At 36.7% G+C, this 17679-nt stretch overlaps 1 protein-coding gene across 3 annotated transcripts in view; it reads right to left on the bottom strand.

The window, feature by feature from the left end:
* L2hgdh (L-2-hydroxyglutarate dehydrogenase) overlaps positions 1 to 17679 on the bottom strand; it is a 37771-nt gene that overhangs the window by 8846 nt on the left and 11246 nt on the right. For all 3 annotated transcript variants that reach the window (XR_007345775.1, XR_007345776.1, XM_015490925.2), the window contains 6 exons: positions 15489 to 15620; positions 11174 to 11336; positions 9843 to 9877; positions 3910 to 4077; positions 2824 to 2981; positions 1338 to 1469 (listed from right to left, as the gene is read on the bottom strand). Coding sequence is in view for 1 of the 3 variants with exons in the window: in XM_015490925.2 (XP_015346411.1) it covers positions 1338 to 1469; positions 2824 to 2981; positions 3910 to 4077; positions 9843 to 9877; positions 11174 to 11336; positions 15489 to 15620 (788 nt within the window). In the remaining 2 variants the exon portion in view is untranslated. The remainder of the gene's footprint in view (positions 1 to 1337; positions 1470 to 2823; positions 2982 to 3909; positions 4078 to 9842; positions 9878 to 11173; positions 11337 to 15488; positions 15621 to 17679) is intronic.

Here is a 17679-nt window from a genome sequence, read left to right as displayed (position 1 = left end):
GGCATCTATGAAAGGGTGGTAATTGAATATGGATAGTGAATTCACTGCAACTGCTTCTACATAGAATCTACTGTGCCCACCTAGTGTGTTTTTCAAGAATATTAATAGCAGTAACAGAAACCAGATTTGATCAGTCTGTTTTTAGACAAAAAACATTACAGATCTACTAAAGCAACCACCAAAGACATAAAAGGTTTTATTAGTAAGCACAAAAAAATAAAGCCCAGATATTTTTATCCCTTCCATTTCAGAAGGTAAGTAGAGGGTAAAGGAGATAAGAATAAAAACATTAGCTGGGTTTTAATAGTTTTAAGGATTCAAAGAGGTTGGTCTCAGAATGATACATTAGAGTCAGATTTAGACCAGGACTATCCCCTATGGGAGACAGCTGACATGATTATTGTTCTCTTCCCAGATACACAGTCAAGTTAGCTGACATTTTATACCAGGCTAGTTCAGCAGCTGCTAAAAAAGAGGTAGACATTTGGTGTTCTGGAAAGTCGTGGAAGGACAGATTGTAAATAAGGGTGACTACCTCCAAGTACCCTTGCTGATAAGGGCTAACAAATGGCTTGCTCAGGGAAAAAGCTGAACACTAAAAATATCACCAAAGAAGAAAAAAATAATGTGCTTAGGTAGTATTTAGGATAACTGACAGATCAAGAAGTCTTTTATCTAACAACAACAACAACAACAAAAAAAGTATACATGTGTGTCCCTTATTTTACCTAAACCCCTATAGCAAAAACTTTGATGGTTACCACACGGCTTCTTCCTTCTTTTGTACTGTTAAGTAGAGTCCCTGTGTATAGGAAGAGCCATGAAAAAACAAAAGCAAGGTAAGATGCCAAGTCTAGAAGAATGAATCTAAAAGGTTTTAAGAATTGATCAAAATATAAAGTTTTAATGCATTTATTGCCTAATTACTTAATATGTGATCAATTATTTTATACAGAATTTAAGCCAGAAGGCTTCAGAATCATAAGAGCAAGTATCCAGGGCAATTTTTTCAAAATCCAGGAAAGATGTTTTATCCTGAGTGATAGTTAGACACAAAGGCTGAGGTGGCATCAAAATAAAGCTGTGATGGAGATTTCAGTTTAGAGTTGTAGAGGCCTAGACAATTATAAATGGACCAGCACTAAGGGCCATGATGGAGCCATGCCCAATACACAAACTTCAAAAAGAATTTGGCAACTTGTTGGGAAAGAGAGCACACAAAGATGCAGTGAACACATTGACTCTGTTAAGTATGCTTACTACTCACCAGGTCAGACCTACCTCTCAAGCTCACCAAGGTCAGGACTAGATTCACAATCCTTGTCACTTTTCCTTACCTAAGTATATCAGTGATATTAATTTCAGGGATGAATTTTTGAAGGTGCTTCACTGTTGCACTCAGAAAGCAGGCTTTATACATTTCACTAACTCCATAGGAGAGATTCTGGGAGATCAGTTTAATCAGGCCACTGAAAGTAAAGGAAAAAACGCTTTAGGAGAAACAAGGAATTCTTTATTATTATAAATCACCATTAAAATTATGAGATTTTGGGGTGGGGTGGGGGGTATGGCATCACTAGAAATCTAGGCAAAATCAGGAAAACTACATTTTAAAATCAACTTTGGGTCAATTTAAGGAGGAAACTTCATCAACTGAAGAGGGAAACATCTTCCAAACTCAAATTCCCACGGGGTACTGGTTTCAAACCAGGAGTCTACAAAGGCTGCCAACATCAAGGCTTTCTAATGCAAATGTCATATGCTTTCAACACACCCAAAAGGCATTAGCAGGTCTTTAAATCAGGGCATTAAACAAGTGAGACATCTATCCTATTTTAATCATTAAGATACTCTAGTAATGATTAGAGCAAGACACTAACTATAGAAAGGATCCTCAAGACAGACTCTGTAGAGCTTGTGTATGTTCAGCATGCATAGGCAACGTATTTTTACAATGTATTTATAAGAGAATCCCCATCCTAACCCTCTGTTTCAAAATCTGTGGAGGGTGAGATCCAGGTACGGTTCAAAATGCTTTCTAGTGATTTGGATATGAAATCCTCTGGAGAGAACTCTGCTATAAAGACCAAACAAAATACCTCATGAAGGTGTTTCTTACAATAATAAAAAAATCTGCATTTTAGGTCAACACAATAGTTCTGCCAGTTTTCCACAAAAAGGAACACTTTGGACATCAGCAAATTTCCTAGTGGCTTACAAAATAATGGTGACTAGCTTAAGATGTTATTATCAAAGGAAGTCATCTACTGATTTTGACAGAACCTTTTCTTTTATTCCCTTTCAAAATCAACTGACAGCGGGGCGCGGTGGCTTATGCCTATAATCCCAGTGGCTCAGGAGGCTAAGGCAGGAGGGTCCGAAAGTTCAAAGCCAACCTCAGCAAAAGCGAGGTGCTAAGCAACTCAATGAGACCCTGTCTCAATAGGGCTGGGGATGTGGTTCAGTGGTTGAGCAACCCTGAGTTCAATACCTGGCACCCCCTCTCAAAAAAAAAAAAAAAAAAAATCAACTAGAAGGTTAACAATATAAAATTTGGTGTAAAATGGCTCTTGGTCGTACCTTCCTTTTGTTTGTTGTTTGTAGTACTGGGGACTGGACCTAGGGCTTCATGCATGTTAGACAAGCATGAATTACATTCCCAGCCCATTTTTTAAATTTTATTTTGAGACAGGGTCTCGTTAAATCGCCCAGGTTGGCTCTGACTTTGCCATCCTCCTGCTTCAGTCTCTTAAGTAAAGCATGGATTACAGGTATGCAGCTAATATACTCAGAATTTAAAACATTGTTTTTTAAAGTTGTTACCTATTGGCAATTAAATCCTTAGCATCTCTGGCACTGAAGTCAAAGGGTCTGTATCCTTCCCGTTTAAAGGCAAGAACTGCATTAGGCCCTAGCCAAATATTCCCGTCCATCCTTGGTGTGAAGTGAACTCCTAGGAAAGGAAAGCGGCTATCCGGAACCTATAGATTCAACACAGCAAAGAATGGTTAGCCCCATTTCACATTCCATTTTATTATAGCTATAAACATCTGATTAGTAATATAAGACACTTTCTTCTATGCATTTAATTTGCATTATGAACTATATTCTGATATGCTTTTCTATTGCCGTGCTTCTGCTTAGAAATGCCATCCAGGAAACACTGATGCTATTGACATTAACACATGCTATCCCATTCTCTTCCTTCGATTATCACTTCTCTCCAGAACTAGGGATACCTGTGACTAGCAAATAAAACCAGGGGAAAAAAAAAAAAAAAACACTAACATTCATATCACAGACTTTTGTCAAGTGGGAATATTTAATGTTGAAGCAGATGAATTTGGTGCTTTGGCATGGCAAAAAAAACCAAGTAAAAAAATCAAATATCTAAATATTAGTTGAATCAATTTCATCTGCTTCAACCTCATACTTTAAGGTATTCATTCATTTCCAGTTTAGTCTGAGACAGAAAAATGAGCCTTTTATTTAAACGATTCTGTGTTCTGTTCCCAGAACTTCAGAGTAGCCATATCCCTTTTATGTACCTATAGACAATAAACTGAGAAAGACAGTTGGGTATCTGGGATTTCTGTAAGGGAAAGTTCTCTTATTATTAGTCCTCCACCAGAGAGGAGGAAGAATCTGGTTCCTTTTTGATACACTGCCTATGATACATTCATGCCTTATGGAGATGTGTACCTGTGGGCAATTAATTACCACTTAATGATCAAGATATTAGAATTAATATTTAGGGGTTTAACCACAAGAGCCAACAGAGGAAATGCCTGCATAAATGGCCCTCCAAACCTCCTCCTTACTTTTGAAACAGATAAAAGTTTTCATGTTTTTTATGCTTATAACCAACTTGAGAAGAGTTAAGAAGTCAGAAAACATTTCATTACCCACCGGATAAATATTTCCTTTTACAAGATAGCATTTTTCTGGCTTCAAGAGCAGGTAATCTCCCCGGAATGGTACAATTTGAGGATCAGGATTGCAGCCACTTAACTCTGAAATACGATCTGAGTGAAGTCCTGCACATGTCACAACATACTGACATTGAATTTCCTCTCCCTAGTGCAAAATAAAAGAGAATGATTAGCTTCCATATATGAGAGAGAACAGGTGGTACTTGTCTTTCTGTGTGTGGAAGCTTAAAAGAAAGGTTGACCTGAATGTAGAAGAGTGATTAATAGAGGTTGGGGATACTGGATACGTGGAGGTTAGATGTGATCCGTATATGATATATGCATGTGCAGAAATATCACACTGAATCCATCACTAGGTATAATTAATACATGTTAATAAAAATACAGCATTATTTTTTTAAAAATAATGTATCTGTATAAAGAGGGAGAAGAATGGGTCAAAAAAGGAAAGACACGTGATAGAAAAAAAGTAAAGTTATAGAAATGAGTTTTTAAAAAAATTTTTTTTGAGGGGCTGGGGCGGTGGCTCAGTGGGAGAGCACTTGCCTAGCACGTGTGAGGCACTGGGTTTGATTCTCAGCACCACATGTAAATAAATAAAATAAAGGTCCATTGACAACAAAAAATATTAAGAAAAAAAATTTTTCAGACAGGTTCTTGCTAAATTGCCGAAGTTGTCCTTGAACTTCAATCCCCCCACCCCAGCCTTCTGAGCAGCTGAGGTTACAGGTTTGTGCCACTGCACCCAGCTTTTTCAAAAAGAGGAAATGTGTCAGCAAAATAAACTCTTCAGCATTGAGGCGACAACCTAGAAACTTAGGATAGTGGCATACAAGAGAAGATCACCTTAAATTTTATACTTTATATTAGAGACAAGAATGGCTGACCCAGCAAAGATACTTAAGCTCCACATGCATGCTCACATACACACACCTATTCTACTAGGACCTAGGATGGAATTTCACAATTTTTTGCTGCAGGAAGAAGCAAACTTCATTTAGTTCTGACTTTCACATCTGTATTTCAGACAGATTCTCTACCCTCCAGCACGCACCCCCAACCTCGTTTTTCTTCTCTCTCTCTCTTTTTTTTTTTTTTTTTTGACACAGTTCTCCCTAAATTACTGAGGCTGGCCTCAAATGTACGATTCTCTGTCTCAGCCTCCCAAATGGCTGGGACTACAGGGGTGCATCACAACATCTGGTACTTCTCTAGTCCTGAGTAATAGCTTTGTTAGTCTTGGGTTGCTCCACACTCAATAATCCTGTTCAATTTCAACTCTAACTACCCTCCAACCACTTTGTCCTTCCTGATCAGGATCTATTTTTCAATCTGAGGCTACTCTAGAAATATCATCAACTCTATTCTCATTTACAAGGAGCCATTTACTCTACACCCAAGGTTTGTTTTAAGTATTAGGAGAATGCTAATCTTGGACTGTTATAATTTTTCCACAAATTTTATTTTGTGATTGTCATCTGGGTTCTTTCCTTTCCTTCTCTTCCCCCTCCCCCTCCTCCTTGTCTTCCTCTTCCTCTTCCTTTTCTCCTTCTCATTCTTCTTTTGAGATGGGGTCTTACTATGTTGCCTAGGCTAGTCTCAAACTCCTAGGCTCAAATTATTCTTCCTACCTCAGTCTTCCAAGTAGCTGGGACTATGGACACATACCATCATGCCCACCTACTTGCTCCTGGTAACTTCTTGCTCTTATTCCCAGATGACTTATTTCTGAAGCCTCAGAGTTCTCATCTCAACATTTTCTTTTTTGCCATCATCTGTTTCAGCCTTATTTTATTGAACTATATTTTTTACTCTATATGTGTCCTATTTTCCCCCTTGCTAGAAAAGTAAGCCTCTTTTCAAGAATTATATAAGTCATATTTTTTAAGAAAAATCAGATGAAATTTCTCTATACTGAATTCAAATTAGCTAGACTAAATCATGATAGTTTTGAGATCCCTGAAGTCAAAAGGGCTACATCAATGACAACAACAACAAAATGATTCCTTTTAAATAGGCTAAGGCAGGAGGATCTCAAGGTTAATATCTTTCCTGTTCATCTAGAGTTATATACCAGAAGTACAGGAAATACTTTTGTGTGATACGAATCTAGCGGTTCATACTTAAAAGTCAGCAATTTTTATGTTCTGGGAACATAAAATGTAGATAAATCTTATGATAAATATATAGATAACAGAAAAATGCTTAAGATGGTACCAGCATGCAATAGTTCTATTTTTAAAAACTCAGGCAACAGTTCCAAATAAAGAAATGATTAAAAATGGTAAGTCTCTGAAATCATGTTATGCTGTAGATGAAACAATAATTAAATTTGGTAAAATATTAATTTCACTTCCATAATGAAATTTAGGTAAAGACGGTTTCCTATCTAATGTATAAATTCTTTTAAAAAATATTTTAGTTGTAGATGGACACAATACACTTATTTATTTATTTATTCATTTATTTTTATGTGGTGCTGAAGATCAAACCCAGTGACTCACATGTGCTAGGCAAACACTCTAACTGGAAATACAACCCCAGCCCCTCTAATGTATAAATTCTTAATTTGCCTCTCTCCAAAAGTTTATTTTAAATGTTTAAAATTTTTTTTAACCTTTCATGAAGTACATTTGTTTAACCTGATAGGTAAACTCAAAAACTTGAATTTGAACCCCCAAACAAAACTACAGGAAAAGGCCAAGATAAAAAGCAACAAGCAAGGGGACTGGGGTTGTGGCTCACCAGTAAAGTGTTTGCCTAGCAGTGTAAGGGCCTGGGTTTGATCCTTAGTACCACATATAAACAAATAAAATAAAGGTATTGTGTCCAACTATAACTAAAAAATAAATTTTAAAAAAAGCAACAAGCAGGGATAGTGGCACGTGCCTATAATCCCAGCCATGTGGAAGTCTGAGGCAGGAAGAGTACAAGTTCAAGGCCATCTGGGCAACTTAGCAAGACTATGTCTCAAAATAAAGAATAAAGAGGACCTGTGATATAACTCAGTGGCAGAGTACCCCTGGGTTCTACCCCCAATAACCTCCCCAGACCCCCTAAAAGGCAACAACTATAGTAACTCTGAGTAAAATATATAACCACTGATATCCCATAGACCTCTACGTGTTTTCCATTACATGATTCTAAACTCTTGTGAAAAATCTCCAAAAATAAGGGCAAGCACATAAACAGATTTACAATACTTCTTTGAATGGAAACACTGGTTGTTCTGCCACTTGGGCTACCTGATCCAGCAGGTCTAATAGTAACTGAAGTGTGTTAACAGACAGTGATGTTTTACAAAGCCTTTGGCATACCCAAATCATAAAAAAATCATACAAAACTCTAGGATTTTCACAGAAAAGTTCCACCATCCTCTATAGATAATAATCCTTCTTGAGAAAGTGCTTTTGGTTTTGACTAAACACTTGACCACAGGTCATTAAGTTACCATGCCAACTACCCATTATTAATTGGATGCTATCTGACTCACCAATCCACAAACCTGGGTGTGTACAGTAGCCTCCTTTCATCAAGAGGAAGTATACTATAGAAGATCAGGACTGTAGGTCCTGAAGGCACATATAAGTTACAGAGGCAAGTGGTTTGCAATGCCTACTCCCACTAAATTTCCTTCTTCCTCTCAACCTGCACCGATAGCCACATGGAGAGTACACTATGACCAGTTGATCAAACAAGAAAAACTACAGATATGATTTACAAATGGTTCTGTAGAACATTCTAGCACCATTTATCTAGGAGAGATGGCCAGATATATGGATCTATGCTGCTTCATGTGCAATAACTAATGGTTTGGCTGGATGGTCAGAAAAAGGAGCTTAGAAGAAAATATATGTGAATAGAACATTCCAAAAAAGCTCAAAGGGTAAAGAAGTTGAAGAAACATCTTTATTCTCATATTTATTATAGCATATTCGAAACAGCCAAGACATGGAAACAACCTAAGTATCCATTAACAGACAAAGAGGTAAGAAGGAAATCCGTCCATCTCTGATATCATGGATGAGTCTGAACGATATTGTGCTAAGTGAAAATAAGTCAGATGATGAAAGACAAATACTGTATGATATCACTTATATGTGAAATCTAAAAAAGGGAATTCACAGCAACAAAGTAGAATTATGGTTGCTATGGATAAGCAGTAGGGAGTGGGTGGGAATGAGGAGATATTTGTCAAAAGATATAAACTTTCAGATATAAGATGAATAAGTGTTGGAGATCTAATGTACAGCAGGATGACTATAGTTAATAATACTTGTATGGCATATTTGAAATTTGGTTAAGATAACAGATCTTTTAAAACATTTTTTTTAGTTGTAGATGAACACAATACCTTTATTTTATTTGTTTATCTGTTTTATGTGGTGTTGCGGCTCAAACCCAAGTGACTCACTCATGCTAGGCAAGCACTCTACCCCAACCCCAAGATAACACATCTTAAGTGTCTTCATAACACACAAACGGTAATTTTGTGAGGTAATAAATGTTAACAAACTTCACTGTAGTCATCATTTCATATCATAAACATACATCAAATCAACACATTGTATATATTAAATATATATAACTCTACTTGTCAATTAAAACTCAATAAAACTGGAAAGATAAAAATGGACTTATTCACAAAGGCTGATCTGTCTACAGTCTGTCTACAGAGATCAATGGAATACCTGATGGGGTTCCTGAACCACTTCCCCCATAGAAAAGGCAGAATGTAGTTTTTGCTGAAATATATACTCACTCTGTATATATATTTGTCTTCCCTACTGCAATTCTTCTGCGGAAACCACCATCTATGAACTTATAGGACCACCATCATTTTATTTACACAGAAACATTGCTTCTAATTCAATGAAATTATTTTGCAGTAAATGAAGTGTAGCAATCAGCTTATGCTCATGGAATTTATTCATTTTGCCATTTTCCCATCATCCTACAGCCAATGGGTAGCAACAAGTGGGATGGGCTTTTGAAGATTAAATAACAGCAATACTTGAGAGGGCTGGAGCAATGTCCTCCAAGATGCTAAATGTACTCTGACTAAAATATAGCATTGTTTCTCCCATAGCCAGAGTCACAGGTCAAAAATCAAGAGGTGGAAATGGGAGTAGCTCATTACTATTACCTCAATAATTTACCAGTCAGTTTGCTGCTCTCTATCTCTTTAATCTGTAGCTCTCATGATTTAAAAGTCTGAGTTTCCAAGGGAGAAATACATCTACTAGAAAATAAGCAATGATTCCATACTATGTTGCTTTGATCAAGCTGGGGACCATGTTTGACAGAATCTCTCCTCTACATGCTTGTAAACTAAAGCTGGCCAAAGCAGGAACTGCATATGACTTGGCAGGCAGAGGCAAAGTGGCTGTCATTAGTTTCTAAAAATTCTAGTCCAATGTGGTGACAGACATACACTCACTGCCCAGGGAATCCAGCTCCATATCCAGCTCTATTTCCCAACTACTAAGAGCTGCCCTGGGCCACTACTTGGGTATACACACAGAGCAAAGAGCTTTCCACAGATCTCAAAAGCTTCCCATTTGAAGTCCCACCTCAAGATCTGGATGGTTGGCATCTCAGAATGCATGAAGAGACTCTTATCCACCAATTCCCTTCTGAACCCCATTTCCTCGCACAATTGTGTAAGGTCTAATTCCTACCATAAATCCTATAACTCATGAGTGACTCAGCTCCCCTGGCTGAACCTTGAGGACTCAGGAAATCCAACACTCTGTGTCATTCAGTAGTTCTTGCTTTATACTATGTGAAAATGAAGGAAAGTCTCAAAAATAGTAGAGAGTGTAGTAAATGTAGACAAGTTGACAGAGTGATAAAGGTGCCCACACACAAAAAAAGAAGAAAGTGGATATCAGTTTTAAGAATCTTTACCTTTGTATTCTTTACCATAATTGGATATTTCATCCCTGAAAAAAAAGAAAAAAGAATTAGCAAAAGGAGGCTACCATTACTTGAAATATAATAGTAACCAATTTAAACAACTTTCTTTTGTCATAACTCAGCCCTACTTTTCATTCTGAAACTTTTTACCAGGTAGCAAGATTAAACTAGTTCATGCTTGACAATATATACCTGACAAGCATGTCTTTTAGCTTGTTTTATTTTAACAAATTTAATCTATGCTTATAAACCATCCTATACCTTGGCTCCAACAGACAGTCCCAGCTTTTCAATGAACCACAGTCCTAGAAATCATGTTGTACAATGCATCATCATAAATCACTACAGAACTATGATATGAGAAACCTTAGTGTCTTGAATGATGATTACCCGATTCCTTGCAAGGTCTGGGTTGTTTAGAAAAGCAAGAGTTATCATGACACAAAAGAATTCCAATAATAAACTAACCATTTATAAAATTTAGTTTCCTCTCAGATACACGGGAGCTTAAAGTTTTATAAAGCAAATGTAGAGCAAATAAAATTAATATAATCTACCTGTATCATGAATATGACTTATTAAGCTACTTATGTATGATGGCCTTATTTTAACAATTTTGTTCATCATCTTAGAATTTAGAACACTGAGAGAATGATTTAGATGGCCTAGATCTCCTTTAAAATCTGTCAAGGAAGAAAGAACTGTACGCTACTTTTTTTCTCCTCCAAACTTCCCTGTAGAAAATAGAGGGCTTCCAAATCTTTCATTTGGTAAAAAGAAAAGAAAAAAATAATAATGTCCTCAAAGCAAAACAAAATCAAAGTGCAGTCTAAAGTGGGGCTGTTCCGAATGGCTGAGTTTTCTTACGATCTTAGTTGCCATTCTAGAGCTTGGCTATGTTCAAAAATCACTAACTGCTACCTATTCTGAGGCCTTATCCCCGAATAGTCTGTTTCAATAAGTCTAGGTGATACCAAGTCTATATTTTTAACAAACATTACCAGGAGATTCTGACTCTAACCTATAGGATGGAGAAGTATTTGGGTGCTAATTATCTATAAGCAGTTGTGGCAGTTCAGATTTTAAGCACTAGTCAGAATGTCTAAACAGTGCCTAGTTCTTTCAGCACAAAACCCTCCAAGAGTTCTGGCTCTCCTATGTCCAGTCTCTCCCTGGTTCCTTCTGCACCCCCCTCTCACTCTGCACCCTACTAGCCTATCTCCTGGTGGCCTTCCTACTATACTACCCCAGACAAAAACAATCCCAAGTTTTTGAAAAAGTCAATGAAATTATTCAATAAGAAAAAACCAAAGATGGCTTACCATCTATACTTCTTGGAGGGCTTTCTCTAGCCATTTCAATATCTTTTACTTCAAAATTAGTCAAGACAGACCCACCAGCTTCTTGGAAATCCTGGGCAAATGACAAAGCTACCTGCCGATAGTTGACAATGCCAGTATATGGACAATCAATAGCCATTAGACCCTAGGACAGAATTATAAAAAAGTTAAATGATACAAACAAGAATCAGTAAGGTTCATTCAAAATTTTATTTTTGGTTGAATTTTTTCTTGTTTATTTTGATGGAAAACACACATTAACATTGTTTGACAAAAATCTGATAGTCCAAAAAAATAACAGAGAAGTTTGTTCCATTAAGTGCTTACATTTGTTAATGAGCACATATATATTGTTTTTATCAAAGAAGAGAAATAACACTAGCTAAATAAGAAAATCTCTATTATCAGGAAACAATGCTCCTCTTTAAAGGAAAATTTTTGCCAGGCTCTTCTAGCTGCTACAATGATTTTCCCAGTTTTATTCATCCCCTAACATATATGATTCTGAGTTGAATTCCAAAAAGTTATGTGTAAGCAGACTCTACTGAAATGTCCCCAGTGGTGTATCATACAATGCCCACACTGAAAACAGAGCATCATTCTAGTAGCTATTCACAATATTTGCAAAGCCCTGAATTGACTGCTGCAGTCCTATCTTCAAGACTACAAATATGGAATGGAGATTTTGTGATTAAATCAAACTTTCTCTTTGGGAAATAGGAAGAATTAACAACCTATTTCTTTATTTATGTTTTTGGCCCCAAAAGACATGTCCAAACTCTGTAGATAAATGACCTAAATCCATGATTATTTTATTCTTTGAAGTAAATGCTGAATGTGCCATTGGCCTTTTCTAAATCTGAAGAAAAGGATTAAGAGTAGAATTTCACACACTAAGTACAAACTACTTCTGGTAATAGCACCTTGGTAATGACACCATTTTCTGTTGCCTTACTAAGTCTATGACTATATCAGTTCTCCAAATATCCTATAAGAGGGTAACTGCTTCCCAGGATAACTAATGTCCAAATGCTGAGTGCAACGGTAAATTCTGCTGTCCTCTTGCTTGGCCAATACAACAAGGTTGTTGTTGCTGTTTTAAAACATTATCTAAGGGGCTGGGGTTATGGATCAGTGGTACAGTGCTTGCCTAGCATACTTGAGACACTGGGTTTGATCCTCAGCACCAATTAAATGTAAAATAAAATATTGTGTCCACCTAAAACTAAAAAATAAATATTAAAAAAAATAAAGTAATCTGAAATAATATTATTTTAAACATCTCACTCTTGAATTCACCACCCAACTCACCAACCTCATTACAAACTTAGCCCTTAAAAGCTTTTGACTTTGCTACCCAGCCTGTACTAATGTTTCTGTGTGACCAGATCATGCTAAGGGTAAAGGCTAACAAAATCAGGCTTTTTTTCACAAACTGAAAGTGACATTTGGCAAACTTCATTGTCATCCTCATAGTCTTATTTCCAGATTATGAGGGCATTTGTTAAATATATCATTCCTTCTGTTTCAATACAAGTTGTTACATGTAAGACTACATTAGCCCTACTCACCACCTCACAATCCCTGAATTACAGGTCAATAGTTATAACTTAATCTTAACCTATATATAGTATTTGGGGTACAATAACTCAGAGAGGTAACTTGGAAACAACTCATCTGTTTTGTTCCTTATTTCTGCTTTCCTTAGTTTTTTTCTTTTTCTTTTTTTTGGTACTGGGATCGATTGAACCAAGGGGTGCTTTACCACTGACACACACACACACACACACACACACACACACACACATATATACATATTTTTTTGAGACAGGGTCTTGCTAAGTTGCTGAGAGTCTTGCTAAATTGCTGAGGCTGACCTTGAACTTGCAATCCTCTTGCCTCAATCTCCCTAATTGCTAGGATTACAGGTATGTGCCACCACACTCAGCTATACTTATCCCTTTTCTGCTTCTAGAGCCAACCTCTGCTGAGCTCCAATGGAACACTTTTCATTGGAACTACTGTAATTAGGACATTATGGTAGCAGTAAAAGAAGAAATGGGACAGAACAAAGTTGAGATACATCTACACATATACAGAAAATACACAAAGAAAATACTGCAGGGCAGTGGGAAAATAATGGTCTTTTTGATAAATGGTGCAGAGTTAACTGGATATCTATAGTGGGAAAAAAATTTGCCTTGATCCATATCTCACACCATATTTGAAAGTCAATTCCAAATGATAAAACAATAAAACTTATAGAAAAACACACAAAGTACCTTCCAGACCTTGGAATAGGCAAAAATTTCTCAAACAGAACACAAAAAGCGCTAAACATAAAAGAGAAACATATGTATCAATTGCTAAAATAAGTACATTATGAGCTTCTGCTAAGTAAAAAGACAAGTTACAGGAAGGTAGAAGATATTTGCAATATATTTAAATATACAAATGACTGCAAATGCATATATATTGGACAAAAAGTCACATTCTTAAAATTAATAAGAATAATTATAAGAAATACAGTAAACCCAAAAGAAAAATAGGCAAAGGACTCAGGTACTTCACAAAAGAAAATACCCAAATGTCCCATAAATACATAAAAATAAAGCTGGGCGCAGTGGAGGTGCATGTTGCTAATCTCAGTGACTCAGGATGCTGAGGCAAGAGGATAACAAGTTGAAGGCCAGACTCAGCTACTTAGCAAGGCCCTAAGCTACTTAGCAAGACCATGTCTCAAAATAAAAAATAAAAAAGGGCTAGAGATGTAGCTCAATGGTACAGTGGTCGACCATTCCTAATCTGAAAGTCCAAGATCTAAAATGCTCCAAAACCTGAAATGACAATGTGATGCTCAAAAAGTTTTGGATTTTGCCTGGTATGGTGGTGGTTCATACCTGTAATCTCAGCTACTTGGGAAACTGAGGCAGGAGAATCATAAGACCAGCCTGAGCAACTCGGTGAGCTTCTATCTCAGAATTTATAAAGTAAAATAAAAAACAGTGGAGGGGGGTAGGGATGTAACTCAGTGGTAGAATGCTTTGATATACGCTTAGATAGAACGGGGTACACGTGTCTCTGAGCTTCCTTGCAGCCAAAGCAAACAGGAGAACACAATCAGTGAAATGATTCAGTGTCCATAAAACAAGCCAACTTGTGCTCAGAAAGAACAAAAATATTCTCAGAACTAATATCTGTGAGGAATTTCTCCTGCTGGTTCTCAGAGCAAGATGTTGTGTAACAGTCAACAACATATGTCCTCAACCACATCCTCAGAGTGACACAACTGCCCTTCCCATAGGCTAATGCCATAAAAGCAAAACACAATTCAAAGCGAGTAACTGGAGTCAAAGAGTAGGATAGGGAAAGAAAACACTACAGTGTAGGTATGCTACTCAGATGATTTGCAGAGATATAAGGAGTAAGTAGTCTATCTATCCTCTCAAAAACAAGCTTTTGATAAGCATGACCTGGCAGTGAGTTCTAGGTCACGCTCTCTAAGACAAATGCCTGGAGTCCAGCTCTTTCTAAGTGCCAATAACATGGTAGAAAGTAGGGAACAGGAGATATGCACTGGAATAATTGCTGGAATCTGGGGTTGAACTCAAGTCTCTGAAAGATTATCAGTGAAAGATTACATGTAGAGTAACCTATTATTATTCATATTTCAAGAATACAGATATTTTTCACCTTAGCATATTTTAACCAAGATACTCTATAGCCTACCCTTCATATTCATGCCAGGCATATCCTCCCAAAACAGAGATCAGATACTATAGCTATCCTCTTCAAAATTTTTCACTTGTTCTCCATGCCTACTGGAAAATTTTTAGTTATTAGCATGAATGCCAGTCCCTTTATATGGGCCTAATCCTGACTTTCTAGTCTTATCTCTTATCTCTTCTTACACACCCTAATCTCCAACCACGCCTCATCATTGTGTTTTCCAAACATGCCATAGATATTTGGCAGGATGGGGCACAAATAGGCTGCTGGGAACATTTTAGCACATATATTTTGGGGAACACAACTTCCTATTTCTATACTTCCTTTTCCCTTTGTTTATATTGCTTGGACTTGATATTTTCTCACAGAGAAAGAAGAAATCGGGTGTCCCGTTTTGTGGTAATGCCCTCTTATGTCAGTCACTTCAGTAATCTGTGCCAGGATCATCTGATTTTATGATCTTTGCCTTCTGTAAATTAATCCTCAGCCTCCATGTAAAAGGACTGAGTCCTAAATGAAAACATCCCTTTGGCCATATGCTTTGGCCATGAGCTGATGAATCACTTACCCTACAATATGGCTCCTTCTTTTTTATATCCTCCTGCTGAATCAGTCTCAAGCCTTGGACACCATTCTGCAGGCCCCTCTCATACAGGGCCCGAAGTCTAGGAATTTCTTCTTGTTCAACAGCTACTATTAGCTTCAAAACAATGATAAAAAGCATGGACAAAGTTAAGTATATCATCAGCTATGAAAGATATAAAGTGCATGAAAATCACAAATTTTTACATGGCTCAAATAGGTTTAATTAAGAACTTTTTCTTCATGTATCTACTTCCCCCTTTCTATAGAACTTTACTTTCTTCCTTTACCAAGAAAAGCTTTCCTTTTTTAATATTTTATTTTTTAGTTATAGTTGGACACAATACCTTTATTTTATTTATTTTTATGTGGTGCTGAGGATCAAACCCAGGGCCTCACACATGCCAGGTAAGCGCTCTACTGATGAGCCACAACCCATTCCCCAAGAGAAGCTTTCTTAAGACAATAAAATTAGAACAAATTTGCAGGCTAAGTCTGTAGCTCAGTGGCAGAGCACTTGCCTAGCACATGTGAGGTACTGGGTTAGATCCTTAGCACCGCCAAAAAATAAACAAAATAAAGGCATTCTGTCTATCTACAACTACAAATATATAAATAAATGATAAACATAAAACAAAATTTCCCCTAAGTCATGAGATGCAGCTTCAATTTCCACTTCTATTATCATCATCTCTACTTGCATCTTGGTCATAAGTAACTCTTATTACCATTCCCTCAGTCCCAAAGGCAAGAGAAGCACAGCTTGTTTAGCCTTTACATTTTCCAAAAATGGCCTTCTTATTTCTATAAGGAAATGTGAAATATCAGGACATCAAAAGACAGCTGGTAATTCAGTGTATTAGGAAATCACTGGCAGAAAACTATCCCTTTTATTTCCTGGAATAAAATTACAAAGTATTTTCTTTGAATTCTGTTTCAGAGGAAAATAATTAGTATATTCAGTATATTCATCAACTTTATTCAAAAATCTTTAACTTCTGGGCAAAGTATCTGAAGGTGAATTTCTTCTTATTTAATAGTTACCAGCAAACACAGCACAGATGTACATTCACAGGTGCATTAGAATTCACAAGTCACTATTTCATACCACAGAGTCAACAGAATTTCATGAGGTAGTACTTTAAAAAAAAATTTTTTTTAGTTGTAGTTAGACACAATATCTTTATTTTATTTATTTACTTTTATGTGGTGCTAAGGATTGAACACAGTGCCTTACATATGCTACAACCCCAGTCCCAGGGTAATACTTTGAGGTGTAAAGGCCCTTTAAATCAACAAATCATTAACCTTAAAAAGAGAAGAGAAATAAAAGGACACTAATAGAAAGTGAAAATACAATTCACAGAATGGGAGAAAATATCTGTAACCCATAAAACTCATAAAGGTCTGGTTGGTACCCAGAATCCATAAAGAACTTTTACGACTTAACAACAAAAACTGTACAATTTTCTATCTTGCCCTTTTCACTTAACATTTCATCAGAGCCACTTCCCACATTAATAAAAAACAATTTTCAAAGCATCTTTAATGACAACAATGAACTTTTATTCTTAAAAACCATATAAAAAAGGACATCACTACCAACTTTAAATAAAGATTTACAAAGACAAATGCTATGACAACTGTACACCCACAACTAAGGTAATCTAGATGAAATGAATAAACTCTTGGAAAGACACAAACTTCTAAAACTGATTGGAAAAAAGAAAATGAAAATCTATTCAGACCTGTAACAAGTAAGGAGATTGAAAACTTCTCACAAAGAAAAGCCTAGGCATCAAAAGTTTTGCTCATGAATGCCATCAAATGTTTAAAAAAGAATTAATACCAATTCTTCATAAACTCTTCCAAAAAACAGAAGAGGAAGAAGAAATGCTTAACTAATTTTATGACGCCAATATTATCTTGATACCTAACCCAGACAAACACAAGAAATTGCCCACCAATGCCCAGTCAGAATGACGCCTGGCATTTGCCAGAGGGAATGGTTGTAAGGTGACGCCAGCGAACCATTGAGATGATGATTTGAGTTAAGCTATATATAATTGCTGTGATGCTGGATTGATTGTATTGTATATTTGACCTTTACTGTCAGGCAATAGGGCAGCTCTTGCTGCCTCGGGCGCCCACTTTGGAGTTCCCTGTGAGTTGGGGGG

Source organism: Marmota marmota, unplaced genomic scaffold, assembly GCF_001458135.2.
Source record: "Marmota marmota marmota unplaced genomic scaffold, marMar, whole genome shotgun sequence".
Lineage (NCBI taxonomy): Eukaryota > Metazoa > Chordata > Mammalia > Rodentia > Sciuridae > Marmota > Marmota marmota.
This window is presented reverse-complemented; position numbering and strand designations above follow the sequence as displayed.